Genomic DNA, 24,644 nt, shown 5'->3' on the forward strand with positions numbered 1-24,644 from the left:
TTAAGCTAGCTCATAGCTAGCTTAAACATAATAAGAATAAGTATAATAGAATATATAATACATTTTCCGACTATATCTGGATTAAAACACATATTTGCACTTCAGTGGCTCTTAAATAGCTCTTATTGTGGTACTTTTGTAGTTCGACTATGTTGAGGAAATGTTACTTTCTGTATTCTTGTTGTTCTTAGTTTGTACTCTAGGTTGAATGCACTTATTGTAAGTCGCTTTGGATAAAAGCGTCTGCTAAATGACATGTCATGTAATGTAATGTAATAATAAGAATAAATAATACATTAGCCATTATAACCATGTTTAAGCTAGCTCGTAGCAAGCGCGGTGTGCTCGGCACCGGCTCACGCAGACAGTCAAACACGGCGCCCGGCTCCGCTTTCAAAGTTAAATGAGAGTCTACCGTAACCTGCTGACAGGGCGGAGACACCGGAGAAGTTCAAATGAATTTTGGCACCGGTTTTCGGTCCCCAACCCTATAGTGCTGGGCCACGACGACACGTGTCAGGTGATACTAACTCACTCCGATGACGGGCCTGTATCCGAGCTTCACGGTGTGTGTGTGAGCACTGTGTGTCGAACAAAGGACAACTATTGGGGTTTCAAGCATGTCATGAATCTAATCCTGCACTCTTTTATGACAAGATGTTTTTCTTCTTTCTTTCTACTCATTCAAGTGCATTCATTGGCCTTGCTTAACTAGATACATTGCTTTGGCACATCATTGTGCCTCCTCTTCACCATCTACTTCTACCTGTATAATCGTCCTCTCTTTTCAGCACGTTTCTTTTTATACTTGTTTGATTTTTATTTATTTCCCCCCCAAGGCTACGGCCTCCGCTAAAGGCCGGCTGAGCTTGTTGAACGTCCTGTTTGTGAGAGACACTCTGTTGCTGAGCTACCTCGGCAGGTGTTATACCTGTGTGTCTGTGTGTGTGTGTGTGTGTATATGCATATATGCATGAAATGTATGAAGTTGCTTCTCATGTAGTAAAGGCCTGACTTTTTTTATTCAGTTTATTTTGTATAGCCCATTATCAGAAATTACAAATTAGCCTCAGAGGGCTTTACCATCTGTACACATGAGACACCCCTGACCTTTGACCTCACATCGGATCAGGAGAAACAGAACGAAAAAAAATCTGTTTGATAATAATGTAAAACAAGAACTGAAATGATGTTTCTAAAGATGACACCTTCAAGACAAATGGGTTTTTAGAGTGCTTCAAAGTCAAATTCTGTATTTGCTCAGTTTAAATTGTGCTTATTGCTACATAAATGAAGCTACTAACACAATCCATATATGGTGGGAGAATTGGGGGGGGGGGGTCATTGCGGGCTCAGAGTACTCATGTGTATATATTTTTCCTTTGCTTCTCTTCTTTCATTAAAACCTTTGCATTCCAATAACTAACCTCTCCTGAAGGCTCCACATGAGCTTCTTTTCATAAAGTGGTTCCTTGAGAGACATCACAGTGACTTGAGGGCGTTATTATTCATAACGCACAAATGAATCATTGTGATGCATCAAAAGTTGCACGTCCAAAACGTGCACTAAACGTGCACTAAACGCACACTAAAAGTAAACGTGGGCAGGCGTTATAATGTAAACAAGGGGAGGAGGAGCTCTGATGAACACATACAGACAGACTCAACCATATCTTTACATATCTAATCGGTGTTTGCTGCTATATTAATGTTCAGCATGTGAATACAGAGACGTCTTCGTGGAGGTACTGAGAAGTAAAAAGGTTTTTTCAAGAGATTTTATTTTTTGTGCACATTTAATTCGCTTGTAGAAAAAAATTTATACGCAGATATTTTAATGTTCAGCTCAGATCTTCATCCCCCTCATGAGATGTGTTGTTTATCTTTTTTGCAGCACAAAGGAAATAGACATTTTTTTAAAGCGTAAAAGACTCAAGAAAACCTTCAGAGCAGCAAAACAATTAAAGGTGCATAAAAGCAAAGAAAAACTGCAATGACCCCAATTTATAAAGAGATCATGTATTGAAGGTTGGAGGAAGGAAAACTTAATTTCAGTTTTTATTTTCATAAAACCATCTTTGACCTGAAGCGCGGATGTCGAGTGCCTCCGAGAGAGAGGATCGTCCACATTCTACGATGACGTCTTTAGCTTTTCTGCGTGGTTTTAAGAACTATCTCACAAATAAAACTCACACCTCGTTTTATTCACCACGATGAATACGCTGCCCCGTTGGATTCCTGTCTCGTTTCAACATTCAAATCACAGAGAAGATCAGGACACGCTCGGATCTGTAGAAAAGATATACCACCATCCACTTTCTGTGCATGGTAAAAAAAGAGAAGAATTATGAAGTCATTTTCTACCATTGAGCTCTGGTAACAAAGACATGTTGCACAATCCTCTCCGCTATCAAAAGAACACAAAGATGGATAAATCGAGATAAAAGAACATGTCACAAACTCAACAAAGGATATAGTTTAATAATTTATAATTAATATTCCACACACTCTTGGAAATGAAATTAAATCTATATTAATAAACATAATAAACATGTGGGTGAGTGGCTCGACATACTCTGCCATGTGCTGTGATATATGGACGTGCATTACCGCATCGCGTCCCCGCCGTCTCTCAAGGTCTTCCTCTGTCTGCCGCGGGCTCAGCCAAGGTCATCCCCGCGACCTTGAGCGGCTAACTGACCGGCAAATGTGTGTTCTGCCGTCACGCCGCCTCCGTGTCCCGGTGTCAATCAGCCAGATGCAGAGCGGGAGCCGGCGTTACAAGGCCGGAGGTCACGCCAATAGACAAAAGAAAGGGAAGAACACACACACACATGTGCCAACAAGGCCGTCCAATGAAGGAGGAGAAGAAAGCTCCAACTTCTGGCTCTAATTAAATTAGGTGTGTGTGTGTGTGTGTGTGTGTGTGTGTGTGTGTGTGTGTGTGTGTGTGTGTGTGTGTGTGTGTGTGTGGGAGCGTTTACCACAGCAATACGTTAAAATCTTTATCTGCATAACTAAGTTCAAATGTAATGTGTGTATGTGTATGTGTGTGTAATGGAAATGTGAGTATGTGTGTGTGTGTGTGTGTGTGTAATGGAAGTGTGTTTGTGTAATGGAAGTGTGTGTGTGTGTGTAATGGAAGTGTGTGTGTGTAATGGAAGTGTGTGTGTAAGGGAGCGTTTACCACTGCAATACATTAAAATCTTTATCTGCAGAACGAAGTTCAAATGTTGTGTGTGTGTGTGTGTGTGTGTGCGTGTGTGTATCTATGTCTAATCCTGTAAAGAGCTCAAAGCATCTTGACTCTCAATAAGCCTTGAACATTTGTGATAGAAGTTTTTAAATCACACGCTCACAAAGGGAGGAACAGAAAAAAATATAAGCAAACAGTTTATGACTTGCAATTAACAAGGCTGCGTACTAAAAGCTTTTTTAAATGAAGGCGCTCCGCAGGGCGCCGCAGAGCGCCGCCGCCACAATAGTGAGAGTGTATCCAGGACCTTGGCTTTTATATGAATCCTGTGGCCTGGCCTCCAACGCCCTCCATGGTAAAAGCTTTTTGTGATGAGGAAATTACTTCATGAACCCGTGAAAGACGCCGCGACCTCCCCACCGGCTCCACGCGCTTCTTCTTCTTCTTCTTCTTCTTCTTCTTCTTCTTCCACAGCTGCAGGTTATTGTTTGTTTTTATAAGTCTCTGTCCTCGCTCTGGTCTCCTGACTTCTCCTTCATGTTTCTTTGACCTTCCGTTTACTTTGTTTTTCAAAAGAAAAAAACACTAATAATTACAGATAATTATTAAAAAACCTCCTTATTTATGTGGCGTTTGCACTCGAGTAAGTTAAAAAACTAAAAAAACAGCGAGTTGTTTGTGATTTGCTCTTGTAATTTGGTTAAGTCAAAGGTTTGTGGATATGTTGACAATGTGTGTGTGTGTGTGCCTGCATGTGGGTGTAGCCTGCGTGCGTGCGTGTGTGTGTGGGGGGCGTTTACCACAGCAATACATTAAAATCTGTGTGTGCTTGTTTATGTTCCGGGAGGACCGGGTCGTGAGGATCGGGTCGTATACCTGGACCGTTGAATAGAAGCAGAAGTACCCAACACGTGTCTCTGCCGGCCTTGAGGCTTCACGGGGCCGCGGCGCTCGGCTCGGTAAACACCGGTTCCTCCTGCGGCGCTCCGTGTGGACCGGAGACCAGCAAGAGGCCGATCACACACGGGCTCAGAAGGCCACGGCGGCACCGAGCTGCCGTGGAGGCGGAGGTCTTCCAAAGCACTTTGAAAATATGGGAGACTGAGACACTGGGTTGATGTTGTTGTCAGCGTCCCGACAGATTTACGACCTCATAGGCTGCAGACGATGGGAAACATGAGCTGGATGGATGGATGTTGGCAGAGAGAGAGAGGGGGGGGGGGGGGGCAGTAAAGTAAGAAATAAATTAGAGTAGGAGGATTGTTTCAAAGTCATTTGGGTTAATAAGCTAGGAGATAATAATGCTTCCCCCTTGTGGCCGTTTATTATACTGCAGACGTGGCATCAACTCATTAATGACGTCATCGTCATTTGCAGCAGAGAACGGGATGACACAAAAAACGACAAGTTCACTTGTGTGGAGTATATCTTATCTTACATATTTATTACACGCATTACGTGCACTGTTAACTTTTGCACCGCCGAATGACATTCTGGGTATACGGCTCGGAGAACAGGTGAAGAAAGCATTAGTACATGATTAAAAAATAATAATGGACAAAACTGTTATATGTATATTGTTTTGAATGTGTGTCCTAAATGGCAGAACACCATGTCCATGTGCACAGAGAGGGACGTGTGTGTCATGAAGAACAATTAGGGTTCATCCTCATTATACTCAGAGAAGTGGCATCAGAAGAAGTTTGATGTTGTTGAGCAGAAAAAGGGAAAGCTCGCTTTCAATTTTCAGTTCCTGATTTTATTTTCCTTCCAAAGAGGGAAAACAACAGCATACACCATTTGATATAATCATATGCAGGTGTTGCATTCAGCATTATCCGCTCCACAGCTCATGAACATTACAAACACAAACCCAGTAATGGGGTTAGGTTTGTTTAGATTGGGGCTTAATCCCCTTTACTCTTTGTGAGTTGCTCATTTGAAATCTGCAGGAAGGGGGTGCTGATCTCACTGGACTGCATGTCGCCCGCCACCCGCAGCAGGCAGCTGAGGACCAGGTCCTTGGCCAGGCCGGCCTCCAGCTTCCCCTCCCGACTCAGCTGCAAAGTGATCTGGTCCAGGCTGGTCAGAACCAGCTCCGAGCAGAGCAGAGGGCACGTGGGGCCCGGCTCAGACTGCCCCCCTGGGGGCCCTTCCCTGGCCATGTTCTCCATCATGTACTGCTGGTACAGATCCAGCAGCTTCTGCTCCAGGTAGTGATTCAGAAGGGAGTTGGAGAACGGACCTTCGCGGCCCTGGAACAAAACGCTCCGATCGCGCGCACTCCCCTGTCTCCAGCGGGTCGAGCCCCCCCTCGGCGGGAGCGGAAGCTGACCCGGAGGTGTCTTTCCTGCGGGGGGGGAATCCTCCGTGGCCGGGGGGACGTCACACGACTGGAGGAAAGGGCCCGGGGCCTGCATGGCGTCGGTGCAGAGCCGCAGCTCTCCGTCACCGGTGGACAGCGGCAGCACCTGGTCGCCTCCGATGTGGAGGTCGCTGTAATTCTGGCAGATGCTCTGACAGGAGGAGGGCACCAGGAACGGGGCGTCGCCCACCGAGCGAGCCTGAGCCGGGATCTCTATCCGCGGAGAGGTCGGTCTGCCAAGGTCCGAGGACAGCAGCGGAGAAATGTACGAGTCGCTCCCGGTCAGCTCGGGGGAATCGGGACGGCCGACGGGGCCCGGCACCAGGGTCGCAGCTGCTCTGGGCAGCCCGAACGCTCTCTGGGGGGCCTTCTGAGGAACGGGTGGGTCCAGCTCCCCCGAGTCCCCGTAGGTCATACTCAACAATCTGCCTTCACAGAGCATGGCTGCAACAGAGAGGCAGCAGCTGTCAGCCGAGCACAGGTCACTCCGTGTGGGAGAGGATGCAACATAATGAATCATAATAATAATGCATTTTATTTGTAAAGCACTTTGCATTCAAAAAGTATCTTTATCTATCTCTTCATTTGATGTTTATTCTCATATTCACATGGACTAATGCCCTATAGTGCCACATAAGAGTTGGACCTCTTTAAAAAGCTGCCTCAACCTGATGCATTTAGAGTTCTGGGTAAGAAATGTGAAACACACTGATCCCCCGAAACAGAAAAAAGGCATATGTCCAAAAAGAGGATTTCATGACCGGGCACCTCGTTACATTTTATAATGAAAAGATTCATCATATTCCACTGAAATAAACATCCAACCATACCTTTGATGAGATTCAGTCAGTCAGCCCTCCACAGTCTGTATACCACTTCAGAGAAAAGTTATTTAAACATTGCATATATGGAGACACTGAGATGTGCAGACCGTCTCTCATCCAGATGTTTGGTGTGAGAGTTGTTCTTATACCACCCCAAGGGGAAGTGGGAATGACAGGTATTTTCTGCCTTGCCATTTCTGCAATAATGTAATTAAACTCACCATTTTGGCAATTAATATCTCATTTTGTATTGCTCTATATACTCGTCTCCATCTCGTTTTCTACTTTTGTAAATCTCTTTATGTCGTCTGCATGTTTCCTCTGGTGTAGCAGACGTGTGATTCTCTTGGACGCAACTTACACCGAAAACAAGAAAAACCTCAGAGGTGTCGTTTCTCCGTCAGAGAAACAGGTGTGAAAAGTGAAAAGAGGAAGTTCCATTGAATGTTGACCACGGTGAACTGATTCCTGTTTTGGTTTTCTGACTCGGTGACGTGCGTACGGCTTCACTCCTCAAGCCGCCAGAAGCGGATCCGTGACCTCACGTTCGGTGAGGTAACCACGACTCATCAGTTCCTCCTTGAAACCAGGCCGATGCCCTCCAGCATGTTTATTTGACCGTGTGGTGATGGGGGGGGGGGGGGGGGGGACATTTTCATTCGCTTGAGACCTTTCTTTGCACATCTCAAACCTTTTGTATGAATCCAAAGCTGGTGAAAGTGGCGGAAACGTTTTTTTAAAATATATATATTTATATATATTCTTATATATATGTATATTTATATCTTTTTTTATATGTATATATATTTATACATTTTTTATATATATTTTATATATATATATATGTTTATACATATATTTATATATATATGTGTATATATACATTTATATTTATATATATGTATATATTTATTTATATACATATATTTATATATATATGTATATATATTTATATATATTTTTTATATATTTATATATATTTGTATATATATATATATTTATATTAGGGCTGGGCAACGATTACAATTTTTTATTGCGATTAATCGCATGATTTCCCTGATTAATCGCGATTAATCGCATTTGTATACGCAAAATCCAATAATTAATTCAAAAGTAGTGTATAGCGCACTTCTATTTGAAATGTTCTGCCATATGAATGAAAGTGCCATAACATGTGTTGTCCCTGTTAGAGTGAGACACCAGAAAACACTTTCAGTGCAGTTTGTCAATTCCTAGAACTTGACACTTATTTTAAATGTTCTGCCATATGAACTAAAGTGCCATAAAATCTGTCAGGACATTGTCAAATGCACTGTTATGCAGAGACACTGTGACAGAACGCTGGAGACTGTGACGCAGGGACATGATCAAAGGCAGTGATCGCAGCAGCGATCATCTCTGGTGCTCTATCTGCTCAGTGTGGTGACTTTATGTGACACATTCCACTGCTGTGCAACTTCAGTAAAGTGTCCCGCGCACGTCACATGGGTGTCACACGGGTGTCACACGGGCGTCACATGGGCGTCACATGGGTGTCACACGGGTGTCACATGGGTGTCACATGGGTGTCACATGGGTGTCACACGGGCGTCACACGGGTGTCACATGGGTGTCACATGGGTGTCATACGGGAGTCACATGGGTGTCACATGGGTGTCACATAGGTGTCACATGGGTGTCACAGGTGCCACACGGGTGTCACATGGGTGTCACAGGTGTCACATGGGTGTCACATGGGTGTCACATGGGTGTCACAGGTGTCACATGGGTGTCACATAGGTGTCACATGGGTGTCACATGGGTGTCACATGGGTGTCACATAGGTGTCACATGGGTGTCACATGGGCGTCACAGGTGTCACATGGGTGTCACACGGGCGTCACACGGGTGTCACATGGGCGTCACAGGTGTCACATGGGTGTCACATGGGCGTCACAGGTGTCACATGGGTGTCACATGGGTGTCACATGGGTGTCACATGGGTGTCACATGGGTGTCACATGGGTGTCACATGGGTGTCACACGGGTGTCACATGGGTGTCACATGGGCGTCACAGGTGTCACATGGGTGTCACATGGGCGTCACAGGTGTCACATGGGTGTCACATGGGCGTCACATGGGTGTCACACCGGTGTCACATGGGTGTCACATGGGCGTCACAGGTGTCACATGGGTGTCACAGGTGTCACACGGGTGTCACATGGGTGTCACATGGGTGTCACAGGTGTCACAGGTGTCACACGGGTGTCACACAGGTGTCACATGGGTGTCACATGGGTGTCACATGGGTGTCACAGGTGTCACACTGGTGTCACATGGGTGTCACATGGGTGTCACATGGGTGTCACATGGGCGTCACAGGTGTCACATGGGTGTCACATGGGTGTCACATGGGTGTCACATGGGTGTCACATGGGTGTCACATGGTGTCATGGGTGTCACATGGGTGTCACATGGGTGTCACATGGGTGTCACAGGTGTCCACAGGTGTCACATGGGTGTCCACATGGGTGTCACAGGTGTCACGTGTCACATGGGTGTCACATGGGTGTCACATGGGTGTCACATGGGTGTCACATGGGTGTCACAGTGTCACAGGTGTCGGGTGTCACATGGGTGTCACATGGGTGTCACATGGTGTCACATTGTCACATGGGTGTCACATGGGTGTCACATGGGTGTCACATGGGCGTCACAGGTGTCACATGGGTGTCACATGGGCGTCACATGGGTGTCACATAGGTGTCACATGGGTGTCACATGGGTGTCACATGGGTGTCACATAGGTGTCACATGGGTGTCACATGGGTGTCACAGGTGTCACATGGGTGTCACATGGGCGTCACAGGTGTCACATGGGTGTCACATGGGTGTCACAGGTGTCACACATGGGTGTCACATGGGTGTCACATGGGTGTCACATGGGTGTCACAGGTCACATGGTGTCACATGGGCGTCTGTCACAGGTGTCACATGGGTGTCACATGGGTGTCATCAGGTGTCACATGGGCGTCACAGGTGTCACATGGGTGTCACAGGTGTCACATGGGTGTCACATGGGCGTCACAGGTGTCACATGGGTGTCACATGGGTCACACGGGTGTCACATGGGTGTCACATGGGTGTCACATGGGTGTCACATGGGCATCACAGGTGTCACACGGGTGTCACATGGGTGTCACATGGGCATCACAGGTGTCACATGGGTGTCACATGGTGTCACATGGGTCACTGGTGTCACATGGATGGGTGTCACATGTCCTGGTGTCACATGGGTGTCACACGGGTGTCACATGGGTGTCACATGGGTGTCACATGGGTGTCACATGGGCGTCACAGGTGTCACATGGGTGTCACATGGGTGTCACAGGTGTCACATGGGCGTCACACGGGTGTCACATGGGTGTCACATAGGTGTCACATGGGTGTCACATAGGTGTCACATGGGTGTCACACGGGTGTCACATGGGTGTCACATGGGTGTCACATGGGTGTCATGTCACATGGGCATCACAGGTGCCACACGGGTGTCACATGGGTGTCACATAGGTGTCACATGGGTGTCACATGGGTGTCACAGGTGTCACATGGGCGTCACACGGGTGTCACATGGGTGTCACATAGGTGTCACATGGGTGTCACACGGGTGTCACATGGGTGTCACATGGGTGTCACATGGGTGTCACATGGGTGTCACATGGGTGTCACATGGGTGTCACATGGGTGTCACATGGGTGTCACATGGGTGTCACATGTGTCACACGGGTGTCACACTGGTGTCACACTGGTGTCACATGGGTGTCACATGGGTGTCACATGGGTGTCACAGGTGTCACACGGGCGTCACACACTGGTGTCACATGGGTGTCACACGGGTGTCACATGGGTGTCACATGGGTGTCACATGGGTGTCACAGGTGTCACACTGGTGTCACATGGGTGTCACATGGGTGTCACAGGTGTCACATGGGTGTCACATGGGTGTCACATGGGTGTCACAGGTGTCACAGGTGTCACATGGGTGTCACATGGGTGTCACATGGGTGTCACATGGGTGTCACATGGGCATCACAGGTGTCACACGGGTGTCACATGGGTGTCACATGGGTGTCACATGGGTGTCACATAGGTGTCACATGGGTGTCACATGGGCGTCACAGGTGTCACAGGTGTCACACTGGTGTCACATGGGTGTCACATAGGTGTCACATGGGTGTCACATGGGTGTCACATGGGTGTCACATAGGTGTCACATGGGTGTCACATGGGTGTCACATGGGTGTCACATGGGTGTCACACAGGTGTCACATGGGTGTCACATGGGTGTCACATGGGTGTCACAGGTGTCACATGGGTGTCACATGGGCGTCACAGGTGTCACATGGGTGTCACATGGGTGTCACATGGGTGTCACATGGGTGTCACATGGGTGTCACATGGGTGTCACATGGGTGTCACATGGGTGTCACATGGGTGTCACATGGGTGTCACACTGGTGTCACATGGGTGTCACATGGGTGTCACATGGGTGTCACACGGGCATCACATGGGTGTCACATGGGTGTCACATGGGTGTCACATGGGCGTCACAGGTGTCACATGGGTGTCACATGGGTGTCACATGGGTGTCACATGGGTGTCACATGGGTGTCACATGGGTGTCACATGGGCGTCACAGGTGTCACACGGGTGTCACATGGGCGTCACAGGTGTCACACATGGGTGTCACATGGGTGTCACATGGGTGTCACACGGGTGTCACATGGGTGTCACATGGGTGTCACATGGGTGTCACATGGGTGTCACAGGTGTCACACGGGTGTCACATGGGTGTCACACGGGCGTCACATGGGCGTCACATGGGTGTCACACGGGTGTCACACTGGTGTCACATGGGTGTCACATGGGTGTCACACTGGTGTCACATGGGTGTCACACGGGCGTCACATGGGTGTCACATGGGTGTCACATAGGTGTCACATGGGTGTCACATGGGCGTCACAGGTGTCACATGGGCATCACAGGTGTCACATGGGTGTCACATGGGTGTCACATGGGTGTCACATGGGTGTCACATGGGTGTCACATGGGTGTCACATGGGTGTCACATGGGCGTCACAGGTGTCACACGGGTGTCACATGGGTGTCACATGGGTGTCACATGGGTGTCACATGGGCATCACAGGTGTCACATGGGTGTCACATGGGTCACAGGTGTCACATGGGTGTCACACGGGCGTCACATGGGTGTCACATGGGTGTCACATGGGTGTCACAGGTGTCACATGGGTGTCACATGGGCGTCACAGGTGTCACAGGTGTCACATGGGTGTCACATGGGTGTCACATGGGTGTCACATGGGTGTCACATGGGTGTCACATGGGTGTCACATGGGTGTCACATGGGTGTCACATGGGTGTCACAGGTGTCACATGGGTGTCACATGGGTGTCTGCAGGTGTCACATGGGTGTCACATGGGTGTCACATGGGTGTCACATGGTGTCACATGGGTGTCACATGGGTGTCACATGGTGTCACAGGTGTCACATGGGTGTCACATGGGTGTCACAGGTGTCACATGGGTGTCACATGGGTGTCACAGGTGTCACATGGGTGTCACATGGGTGTCACATGGGTGTCACATGGGTGTCACATGGGTGTCACATGGGTGTCACAGGTGTCACATGGGTGTCACATGGGTGTCACATGGGTGTCACATGGGCGTCACAGGTGTCACACGGGCGTCACACAGGTGTCACATGGGTGTCACATGGGTGTCACAGGTGTCACACTGGTGTCACATGGGTGTCACATGGGTGTCACATGGGTGTCACAGGTGTCACATGGGTGTCACATGGGTGTCACAGGTGTCACATGGGTGTCACATGGGTGTCACATGGGTGTCACATGGGTGTCACATGGGTGTCACAGGTGTCACATGGGTGTCACATGGGTGTCACAGGTGTCACATGGGTGTCAAATGGGCATCACACGGGTGTCACACGGGTGTCACATGGGTGTCACATGGGCGTCACATGGGTGTCACAGGTGTCACATGGGTGTCAAATGGGTGTCACATGGGTGTCACAGGTGTCACACTGGTGTCACATGGGTGTCACACGGGCGTCACATGGGTGTCACATGGGTGTCACATGGGTGTCACAGGTGTCACATGGGTGTCACATGGGTGTCACATGGGTGTCACAGGTGTCACATGGGTGTCACATGGGCGTCACAGGTGTCACATGGGTGTCACATGGGTGTCACATGGGTGTCACATGGGCGTCACAGGTGTCACATGGGTGTCACATGGGTGTCACATGGGTGTCACATGGGTGTCACATGGGTGTCACATGGGTGTCACATGGGTGTCACACACTGGTGTCACATGGGTGTCACATGGGTGTCACACTGGTGTCACACGGGTGTCACACTGGTGTCACATGGGTGTCACATGGGTGTCACATGGGTGTCACAGGTGTCACATGGGTGTCACATGGGTCACAGGTGTCACAGGTGTCACATGGGTGTCACATGGGTGTCACATGGGTGTCACAGGTGTCACATGGGTGTCACATGGGTGTCACAGTGTCACAGGTGTCACACGGGCGTCACACGGGTGTCACATGGGTGTCACATGGGTGTCACACAGGCGTCACAGATGTCACACGGGCGTCACAGGTGTCACACGAGTGTCACATGGGTGTCACATGGGTGTCACATGGGTGTCACAGGTGTCACATGGGTGTCACATGGGCATCACAGGTGTCATGGGCGTCACATGGGTGTCACAGGTGTCACATGGGTGTCACACGGGTGTCACAAGGGTATCACATGGGTGTCACAGGTGTCACATGGGTGTCACATGGGTGTCACATGGGTGTCACACAGGCGTCACAGATGTCACACGGGCGTCACAGGTGTCACACGAGTGTCACATGGGTGTCACATGGGTGTCACATCGGTGTCACATGGGTGTCACATGAGTGTCACATGGGTGTCACATGTGTCACACGGGTGTCACATGGGTGTCACATGGGTGTCACATAGGTGTCACATGGGTGTCACAGGTGCCACACGGGTGTCACATGGGTGTCACATGGGCGTCACAGGTGCCACACGGGTGTCACATGGGTGTCACATGGGTGTCAAATGGGTGTCACATGGGCGTCACACCGGTGTCACATGGGTGTCACATGGGCGTCACAGGTGTCACATGGGTGTCACATGGGTGTCACAGGTGTCACATGGGTGTCACATGGGTGTCACAGGGTCACATTGTCACATGGGTGTCACAGGTGTCACACGGGTGTCACATGGGTGTCACATGGGTGTCACAGGTGTCACATGGGTGTCACATGGGTGTCACAGGTGTCACATGGGTGTCACATGGGTGTCACATGGGTGTCACAGGTGTCACATGGGTGTCACATGGGTGTCATGTCACATGGGTGTCACAGGTGTCACACGGGTGTCACACTGGTGTCACACTGGTGTCACATGGGTGTCACATGGGTGTCACAGGTGTCACACTGGTGTCACATGGGTGTCACATGGGCGTCACAGGTGTCACATGGGCATCACAGGTGTCACACGGGTGTCACATGGGTGTCACATGGGTGTCACATGGGTGTCACATGGGTGTCACAGGTGTCACATGGGTGTCACAGGTGTCACATGGGTGTCACAGGTGTCACATGGGTGTCACATGGGTGTCACATGAGTGTCACATGGGTGTCACATGGGCGTCACATGGGTGTCACATGGGTGTCACATGGGTGTCACATGGGCGTCACATGGGTGTCACATGGGTGTCTCACAGGTGTCACATGGGTGTCACATGGGTGTCACAGGTGTCACATGGGTGTCACATGGGCGTCACAGGTGTCACATGGGTGTCACATGGGCGTCACAGGTGTCACATGGGTGTCACATGGGTGTCACATGGGCGTCACATGGGTGTCACATAGGTGTCACATGGGTGTCACATGGGCGTCACATGGGTGTCACAGGTGTCACACGGGCGTCACAGGTGTCACACGGGCGTCACACGGGTGTCACATGGGTGTCACATGGGTGTCACATGGGTGTCACATGGGTGTCACAGGTGTCACATGGGTGTCACATGGGTGTCACAGGTGTCACATGGGTGTCACATGGGTGTCACATGGGTGTCACAGGTGTCACAGGTGTCACATGGGTGTCACACGGGCGTCACAGGTGTCACGGTGTCCTGGGTGTCACACGGGTGTCACATGGGTGTCACAGGTGTCACATGGGTGTCACATGGGTGTCACAGGTGTCACATGGGTGTCACACGGGTGTCACATGGGTGTCACAGGTGTCACATGGGTGTCACATGGGTGTCACATGGGTGTCACAGGTGTCACAGGTGTCACATGGGTGTCACATGGGTGTCACAGGGTGTCACATGGGTCACAGGTGTCACATTGGTGTCACACGGGTGTCACATGGGTGTCACATGGTGTCCTGGTGTCACATGGGTGTCTGTGTCACATGGGTGTCACATGGGTGTCACATGGTGTCACAGGTGTCACATGGGTGTCACATGGGCACGGGTGTCACATGGGTGTCACATGGGTGTCACATGGGTGTCACATAGGTGTCACATGGGTGTCACATGGGTGTCACAGGTGTCACATGGGTGTCAAATGGGCGTCACGTGTCACAGGTGTCACACTGGTGTCACATGGGTGTCATGGGTGTCACACGGGCGTCACATGGGTGTCACAGGTGTCACACTGGTGTCACATGGGTGTCACATGGGTGTCACAGGTGTCACCACAGGTGTCACATGGGTGTCACATGGGCGTCACAGGTGTCACACGGGTGTCACATGGGTGTCACATGGGCGTCACAGGTGTCACACGGGTGTCACATGGGTGTCACACGGGTGTCACATGGGTGTCACAGGTGTCACACTGGTGTCACATGGGTGTCACATGGGTGTCACATGTGTCACACGTGTGTCACATGGGTGTCACATGGGTGTCACATAGGTGTCACATGGGTGTCACATGGGTGTCACATGGGCGTCACAGGTGTCACATGGGCGTCACATGGGTGTCACAGTGTCATGGGTGTCACATGGGTGTCACATGGGTGTCACATGGGTGTCACATGGGTGTCACAGGTGTCACATGGGTGTCACATGGGTGTCACATGGGTGTCACAGGTGTCACAGGTGTCACATGGGTGTCACAGGTGTCACATGGGTGTCACATGGGTGTCACAGGTGTCACATGGGTGTCACAGGTGTCACATGGGTGTCACATGGGTGTCACATGAGTGTCACATGGGTGTCACTGGGTGTCACGCACAGGTGTCACATGGGTGTCACATGGTGTCACATGGGCGTCACATGTGTCACACGGGTGTCACATGGGTGTCACATGGGTGTCACATAGGTGTCACATAGGTGTCACATGGGTGTCACATAGGTGTCGGGTGTCACATGGGTGTCACATGGGTGTCACATGGGTGTCTGCAGGTGTCACATGGGTGTCACATGGGTGTCACAGGTGTCATGGGTGTCACAGGTGTGACATGGGTGTCACATCGGTGTCACATGGTGTCACAGGTGTCACATGGGTGTCACACGGGTGTCACATGGGTGTCACATAGGTGTCACATGGGTGTCACATGGGTGTCACAGGTGTCACATGGGCGTCACACGGGTGTCACATGGGTGTCACATAGGTGTCACATGGGTGTCACAGGTGTCACATGGGTGTCACATGGGTGTCACATGGGTGTCACAGGTGTCACATGGGTGTCACATGGGCGTCACAGGTGTCACATGGGTGTCACATGGGTGTCACACTGGTGTCACATGGGTGTCACAGGTGTCACATGGGTGTCACATGGGCGTCACATGGGTGTCACATGGGTGTCACAGGTGTCACATGGGTGTCACATGGGTGTCACATGGGTGTCACATGGGTGTCACACTGGTGTCACATGGGTGTCACAGGTGTCACATGGGTGTCACATGGGTGTCACATGGGTGTCACATGGGTGTCACATGGGTGTCACAGGTGTCACATGGGTGTCACATGGGTGTCACAGGTGTCACATGGGTGTCACATGGGTGTCACAGGTGTCACATGGGTGTCACATGGGCGTCACAGGTGTCACACGGGTGTCACATGGGTGTCACATAGGTGTCACATGGGTGTCACATGGGTGTCACAGGTGTCACATGGGTGTCAGGTGTCACACGGGTGTCACATGGGTGTCACATGGGTGTCACAGGTGTCCTGGGTGTCACATGGGTGTCACATGGGCATCACAGGTGTCACATGGGCGTCACAGGTGTCACATGGGTGTCACATGGGCGTCACAGGTGTCACATGGGTGTCACATGGGTGTCACATGGGTGTCACACGGGTGTCACATGGGTGTCACATGGGTGTCACATAGGTGTCACATGGGTGTCACACGGGCGTCACATGGGTGTCACATAGGTGTCACATGGGTGTCACATGGGTGTCACACGGGTGTCACATGGGTGTCTCATGGGCGTCACATGGGTGTCACAGGCGTCACAGGTGTCACATGGGTGTCACATGGGTGTCACAGGTGTCAACAGGTGTCACATTGTCACATGGGTGTCACATGGGTGTCACATGGGTGTCACAGGTGTCACATGGGTGTCACATGGGTGTCACATGGGTGTCACATGGGTGTCACATGGGTGTCACATGGGTGTCACATGGGTGTCACACGGGTGTCACATGGGCGTCACAGTCACACGGGTGTCACATGGGTGTCACATGGGTGTCACATGGGTGTCACATGGGCGTCACAGGTGTCATGGGTGTCACATGGGTGTCACATGGGTGTCACAGGTGTCACATGGGCGTCACAGGTGTCACAGGTGTCACAGGTGTCACATGGGTGTCACATGGGTGTCACATGGGTGTCACAGGTGTCACATGGGTGTCACATGGGTGTCACATGGGTGTCACATGGGTGTCACATGGGTGTCACATGGGTGTCACATGGGCGTCACAGGTGTCACATGGGTGTCACATGGGTGTCACACGGGTGTCACATGGGTGTCACATGGGTGTCACATGGGTGTCACAGGTGTCACATGGGTGTCACATGGGTGTCACATGGGTGTCACATGGGTGTCACATGGGTGTCACATGGGTGTCACATGGGTGTCACATGGGTGTCACATGGGTGTCACATGGGTGTCACATGGGTGTCACAGGTGTCACATGGGTGTCACATGGGTGTCACAGGTGTCACATGGGTGTCACATGGGTGTCACATGGGTGTCACATGGGTGTCACATGGGTGTCACAGGTGTCACATGGGTGTCACATGGGTGTCACATGGGTGTCACACTGGTGTCACATGGGTGTCACATGTGTCACAGGTGTCACATGGGTGTCACAGGTGTCACACGGGTGTCACATGGGTGTCACATGGGTGTCACATGGGTGTCACATGGGTGTCACATGGGTGTCATGGGTGTCACATGGGTGTCACATGAGTGTCACATGGGTGTCACATGGGCGTCACATGGGTGTCACATGGGTGTCACAGGTGTCACACGGGCGTCACATGGGCGTCACACGGGCATCACATGGGCGTCACACGGGTGTCACAGGTGTCACACGGGTGTCACATGGGTGTCATGGGTGTCACAGGTGTCACATGGGTGTCATGGGTGTCACAGGTGTCACATGGGTGTCACATGGGTGTCACACAGGTGTCACATGGGTGTCACACGGGCGTCACACGGGTGTCACATGGGTGTCACACTGGTGTCACATGGGTGTCACAGGTGTCACATGGGTGTCACAGGTGTCACACGGGTGTCACATGGGTGTCACATGGGCGTCACAGGTGTCACATGGGTGTCACATGGGCGTCACAGGTGTCACACGGGTGTCACATGGGTGTCACATGGGTGTCACATGGGCATCACAGGTGTCACACGGGTGTCACATGGGTGTCACATGGGCGTCACATGGGTGTCACATGGGTGTCACATGGGTGTCACATGGGTGTCACATGGGTGTCACAGGTGTCTGGGTGTCACATGGGTGTCACATGGGTGTCACATGGGCGTCACAGGTGTCACATGGGTGTCACATGGGTGTCACATGGGTGTCACATGGGTGTCACATGGGCGTCACATGGGTGTCACATGGGTGTCACAGGTGTCACACGGGTGTCACATGGGTGTCACATGGGTGTCACATGGGTGTCACATGGGTGTCACACGGGCGTCACATGGGTGTCACACGGGTGTCACATGGGTGTCACATGGGCGTCACAGGTGTCACATGGGTGTCACATGGGCGTCACAGGTGTCACATGGGTGTCACATGGGCGTCACAGGTGTCACACGGGTGTCACATGGGTGTCACATGGGTGTCACATGGGTGTCACATGGGCGTCACAGGTGTCACATGGGTGTCACATGGGTGTCACATGGGCGTCACAGGTGTCACATGGGTGTCACATGGGTGTCACATGGTGTCACATGGGTGTCACATGGGCGTCACAGGTGTCACAGGTGTCACACTGGTGTCACATGGGTGTCACATAGGTGTCACATGGGTGTCACAGGTGCCACACGGGTGTCACATGGGTGTCACAGGTGTCACATGGGTGTCAAATGGGCGTCATGCAGGTGTCACATGGGTGTCACAGGTGTCACATGGGTGTCACATGGGTGTCACATGGGTGTCACATGGGTGTCACATGGGCGTCACATGTGTCACAGGTGTCACATGGGTGTCACATGGGTGTCACATGGGTGTCACATGGGTGTCACATGGGTGTCACAGGTGTCACATGGGTGTCACAGGTGTCACATGGGTGTCACAGGTGTCACACGGGTGTCACATGGGTGTCACATGGGTGTCACAGGTGTCACACGGGTGTCACATGGGTGTCACATGGGTGTCACATGGGTGTCACATGTGTCACAGGTGTCACATGGGTGTCACACGGGTGTCACATGGGTGTCACACGGGTGTCACATGGGTGTCACACTGGTGTCACATGGGTGTCACATGGGTGTCACATGGGTGTCACATGGGTGTCACAGGTGTCTGAGTGTCGTGGGTGTCACGGGGAAGGGCCCCAAGGGGCCCCCTGGGGTTTTCCGGGGGGTCCAGGGGTCCGGGGCACACGGGAAGGGTGTCCTTGGGGGCACTGGGGAAGGGGGCCGGGGGGGCCTGGGCACCCGGGTTTCCTGGGGCCCCAATGGGGTCCGGGCCTGGGTTAACCCACAGGGGCCCTGGGTGCACAGGGGCACAGGGGTCACGGGGTCACCCGGGGGGCACATGGGTTAAAACATTTTTTACATGGGGCCCGGGGACTTTTTTCCCCTGGGGGAAATTTCACATGGGACAATGCCATGGGGGCCGGGGCCTTTGGGGCCCCATGGGTTAATTTTTAAAGGGGGCAATGGGGCCGGGCAAGGGGGAATGGGGGCAATTTGGGCAGGGGACATTTAAGGGTTTACATTTCACGGGTACTTTTAAAGGGTGTCACTGGGGATCACTGGGGAATTTACATGGGGGGGGGAAAATGGTGTCACCCTTTTTTCCCGGGGTTGGGGGGGGAATTTTTTACGGGGAGGGGCAAACCTGCCCCCTGGGGAAAACCGGGGGTTTCCCTGGGGCCAAATTTCCCCCGGGTTTTATTTTTAAAAGGGGGGGGGGGCCCGGGTCCCTGGGGCAAGGGGCCCCGGGCCAAACGGGGGCCCCCGGGGCCTTTTTAAAAATTTTAAAAGGGGGGAAAAGGGGCCCCTGGGGCCAGGTAAATTTGGGCCTTTTCTTTTTTTTTGGGGCCGAAAAGGGTCTTCACTTTTTTTTTTCTTTAAAAAGGGTTCCCCGTTTAATGGGGGGGGGGCAATTTTTTAACCTTTTTAATTTTGGAAAAAATGGGTGGGAAAAAAAAATTTTTTTAATTTTAAAAATTTAAAGGGAAAATTTAATTTAATAAAATTAAAATTTAAAAATTTTTTTCATTTTTAAATTGTAATTTCATTTTAAAAATTTAAAAAATTTTTTTTTTTTAATTGAATTTAAAATTTTTTTAATTTTGTAATTTTAAAAAAGGGGGGGAAGGGTTCTTTTGCCGTTAAAATTTCAAATTTTAAATTTTTTTGCCCAAAAATTTTTCAAAATTTTATGGTTCCCTTTGGGTCAACGTGGTTTTCCTTTGGGGAAAACCAAAAAAACTGGGGGCCAAAAGGGGAAGGGAAAAATTTTTTTTTTTGGGGTTAAAAGTTTTTGGGGGGTCCTCCTTTGGGGCAAAGGGGAAGGGCCGGGCCGGGGGTAAAGGGGGGGCAACCCCCGGGGGTCACATTTTAATGTTTGTAAAGGGACATTTTCAAGGGAATTTTTGAATTTGGCAAAGGGGGGGGGGAAAAAAAAAAATTTTTTTAAAAATTTTTTTAAAATTTTTTATCCCAAATTTTTTTGGGTTTTAAAGGGGGAAAAAAATTTATGTTTTTTAATCAATTTAAGGGGGAAAAAATAAATTTTTTTGGGGGGGTTTTTTTTTAGGGGCGGGGGCCAAATTATTGGAAGGGGTTTCCTTTTGGGTTACAAATGTAAGGGCCAATTTTCAAAGGGACGGGTTCCTTTTAGGGAAAGGGAAAAAGTCCCTTTGTTTTTGTAAGGGAAAAAATTTCATTAAAGTAAAACCAAAATTCATTTTTTTAAAACTTTTCCATAAATCTTTTTCCCCTTTTTAAAGTTGGGTTTTAAAAGGCAATGGCATTGGGGTTTTTAAAAGGGGCCCCAAGGCCCCGGGAAAGGGTCCCTTTTAATTCCCCGGCCCCGTAATTTTAAATAAATTTTCCCCAAAACGGGCCCCCAAAAATTAATTTTTCAAGGGTGTCCTGGGTTCCATGGGAAAAATTTAAGGGGGGAAAGGGACATGGGTGAACCTTTCCTTTCCCCCCGATGTTTGGGGAAGGGGTTTTTTTCCAAAGGGGGGGTTTTTTGGGGGTATTGTCCTTTCCTTTCAAATTTTTTAATTTTTCCCTTTTTGGGGGAAATTAAAATTTCCCCTTTTGATGGGCCCTTTTTTTTTGTTTTCCTAAACCCGGGGGGGAAAAGCCCGGTTTAAGGGGGAAATTTCCTGGGGCAATTTCACGGGCCCCCGAAAAAATTTTTTTGGGTTTCCGGGGCAAAAAGGGGCCTTTTAAAATTTAAAAAGGAAGTTCCAAAAGGGAAGGTGCCAGGGGGACTGGGTTCCCCCTTTTTTTGGTTTTTTATTTTGCCGGGTGCCGGGGGGGTTTTCCAAAGGGAAAAGGGTCCAAAAGCAAAAACCCCCATTTTTTCCCCAAACCCTTTCCCCTGTTTTAATTTGGGATTTTCCCTTTTTTTTGCCTTGAACCTTTTCTTTTCCAATAAAATTTTAAAAGGTTTTAAGCCCCCTTTTTTAAAAAATTTTTTTAAAAAAATTTTTAATTTTTTTTAAAAGATTTTTCTTTTAATAAATTTTTTTCTTTTTTTTAAAATTTTAAAAATTTTTTAATTTTTGTTTTTAAAATTTTAAAAAAAAAGGGGTGAAACTTTTTTTAAAAATTTTTTTTTTTTATTCCCTTAAATTTTAATTTTTAAAATTTTTTTTAAAATTAAAAAATTTTTAAAATTTTTTAAATTATTTAAATTTAAAGGGTGCCCCCTTTTTTTTTTCCCGAAAATTTTGGGTTTTTCCCGTTTTTGGTTTTTATATAATTTTTAAATTTTAAAAATTTATACCTTTTTATTTAATGTCCTTTAAAAAAAGGGGCAAAAAATTTCCCTGTAATTTTTTAAAAAAAAAAATTTATGGGTTTTTTTAAACTGAAACCTTTTTTAAAGGGGGCCTAAGGGACAAAGGGGGGGGGTTTTAATTCCCTTCCCCAAAATTGTAAAGTTGGGGGGTTGGGCCCCCCCAAACCGGCTGCAACATTTTCAAAAGGGTTTGTCCACAATTTGGTTTGCTTCATTGGGAATGGTTACTTTCCCAAAAACTTTTCCCAAAAAAATTTAGGGGGCCCCCAAAGGGGGGGCCAGGGGTGTTTCACATTTTAAGGGGTCACATCTCACAGGTTCACGGGGTTCCCGGGGAAAAAGGGGGTTTTAATTTACCCAAAGGGTTAAGGGGGGTTCACATGGGGGTTTTTTAATTTTCCATGGGTGTCACAGGGGAAAAGGTTCCCCAAGTTAAAAGGGTGAAAGGGGTTTTCAAGGGGGGCCTGGGGCCAGGTTCCATTTCACGGGGCACGGGTTCACTGGGGGTTAAGGGTTAAAATTCCTTTTCCCCGGGTTAATGGGTGACAGGGGGTTTCCGGGGGCCGGGTTTCCCGGCCAAGGGGGGCCAGGGGTTTGGGTGCACTGGGTTTTCCCCCCTTTCCAGGGTGTCAAATTTTACAGGGGTTTTCTTGGGTTTTTCCCGGGGTTTTCGGGGCCTGGGGTTTTTACATGGGCCCCCGGGGGGTCTGGGGGTAATTTTCAGGGTGCACTGGGGGGGGGTCCTTTCCGGGGGAATGGGTGTACTGGGGTCCAGGGGGGGCCCCCATGGGTTTACAGGGGCTTTTAAGGGGTTTTTTGTCCTTTTTAAAATGGGGTTTTACTGGGGTTTCCCGGGGTCCGGTTCCTGGGGGTTTCCTTTTCCCGGGGTAATGAAATTGTCCAAAGGGTTTTGGGGGGCCAAGTGTACAGGGGAAAAGGGGGGAAATTTTAATGGGTGTTTTCTAAATGGGGTTAATTTTTGTCCTTTGGGGTCACAGGTGTCACAGGGGGTTCCCGGGGCAGGGTCCCTGGGGCCCTGGGTTACAGGGGTCACAGGGCAAGGGCCCAAAGGGGTTTACATGGGGGGGGTGTCACAGGGGTCACAGGGGGTCCCGGGGCCTCACATGGGGGGAGGGTGTCACATGGGGTCACAGGGGGCACATGGGGTCACGGTGTCACATGTCCCTGGGGGGGGCCCGGGTCACAGGGTGTCACAGGGGGGGTCAGGGGGGGTCCCGGGGGGGGGCCCCCCATGGGGCCACAGGGTCACAGGGGTTTGGGTGAATGGGGTCACATGGTCCCCGGGTGTCACTGGGTGTTTCCCCCAAGGGGTTTGGGTGTCACAGGTGTCACACGGGTGTCACACGGGTGTCACATGGGTGTCACAGGTGTCACATGGGTGTCACATGGGTGTCACATGGGTGTCACACGGGCGTCACATGGGCGTCACATGGGTGTCACACGGGTGTCACATGGGTGTCACATGGGCGTCACAGGTGTCACATGGGTGTCACATGGGTGTCACAGGTGTCACATGGGTGTCACATGGGTGTCACATGGGTGTCACATGGGTGTCACACGGGTGTCACATGGGTGTCACATGGGTGTCACAGGTGTCACACTGGTGTCACATGGGTGTCACACGGGCGTCACATGGGTGTCACATGGGTGTCACATGGGTGTCACATGGGTGTCACACGGGTGTCACATGGGTGTCACATGGGTGTCACAGGTGTCACATGGGTGTCACATGGGCGTCACATGGGTGTCACATGGGTGTCACAGGTGTCACATGGGTGTCACATGGGCGTCACAGGTGTCACACGGGTGTCACATGGGTGTCACATGGGTGTCACATGGGTGTCACATGGGTGTCACATGGGCGTCACAGGTGTCACATGGTGTCACACGGGCGTCACACGGGTGTCACATGGGTGTCACAGGTGTCACACTGGTGTCACATGGGTGTCACATGGTGTCACATGGGTGTCACAGGTGTCACATGGGTGTCACATGGGTGTCACAGGTGTCACATGGGTGTCACATGGGTGTCACATGGGTGTCACAGGTGTCACAGGTGTCACACGGGTGTCACAGGTGTCACATGGGTGTCACATGGGTGTCACATGGCGTCACATGGGTGTCACAGGTGTCACAGGTGTCACATGGGTGTCCTGGTGTCACATGAGTGTCACATGGGTGTCACATGTGTCACATGGGTGTCACATGGGTGTCACATGGGTGTCACATGGGCGTCACATGGGTGTCACATGGGTGTCACAGGTGTCACATGGGTGTCACATGGGTGTCACAGGTGTCACACTGGTGTCACATGGGTGTCACATGGGTGTCACATGGGTGTCACACTGGTGTCACATGGGTGTCACAGGTGTCACATGGGTGTCACATGGGCGTCACATGGGTGTCACATGGGTGTCACATGGGTGTCACATGGGTGTCACAGGTGTCAC

The 24,644-nt window shown here is 50.3% G+C and overlaps 1 protein-coding gene across 1 annotated transcript; it reads right to left on the reverse strand.

Moving 5' to 3' along the window:
* Window positions 1-4,609: 4,609 nt before the first annotated feature.
* LOC130207401 (TLR adapter interacting with SLC15A4 on the lysosome) lies at window positions 4,610-6,449 on the reverse strand. The gene is made up of 2 exons (XM_056435995.1): window positions 6,392-6,449; window positions 4,610-6,005 (listed from the first exon to the last, which is right to left on the reverse strand). Exon 2 carries the CDS (start codon window positions 6,001-6,003, stop codon window positions 5,104-5,106), a length of 900 nt encoding a protein of 299 aa, XP_056291970.1. The 5' UTR covers window positions 6,004-6,005; window positions 6,392-6,449; the 3' UTR covers window positions 4,610-5,103.
* Window positions 6,450-24,644: the final 18,195 nt, after the last annotated feature.

This window comes from Pseudoliparis swirei, chromosome 2 (genome assembly GCF_029220125.1).
Source record: "Pseudoliparis swirei isolate HS2019 ecotype Mariana Trench chromosome 2, NWPU_hadal_v1, whole genome shotgun sequence".
Lineage (NCBI taxonomy): Eukaryota > Metazoa > Chordata > Actinopteri > Perciformes > Liparidae > Pseudoliparis > Pseudoliparis swirei.

Excerpts from the sequence above, each read along its gene's own strand:
- LOC130207401 (XM_056435995.1), bottom strand. The coding sequence starts at position 6,003 with ATGCTCTGTGAAGGCAGATTGTTGAGTATGACCTACGGGGACTCGGGG.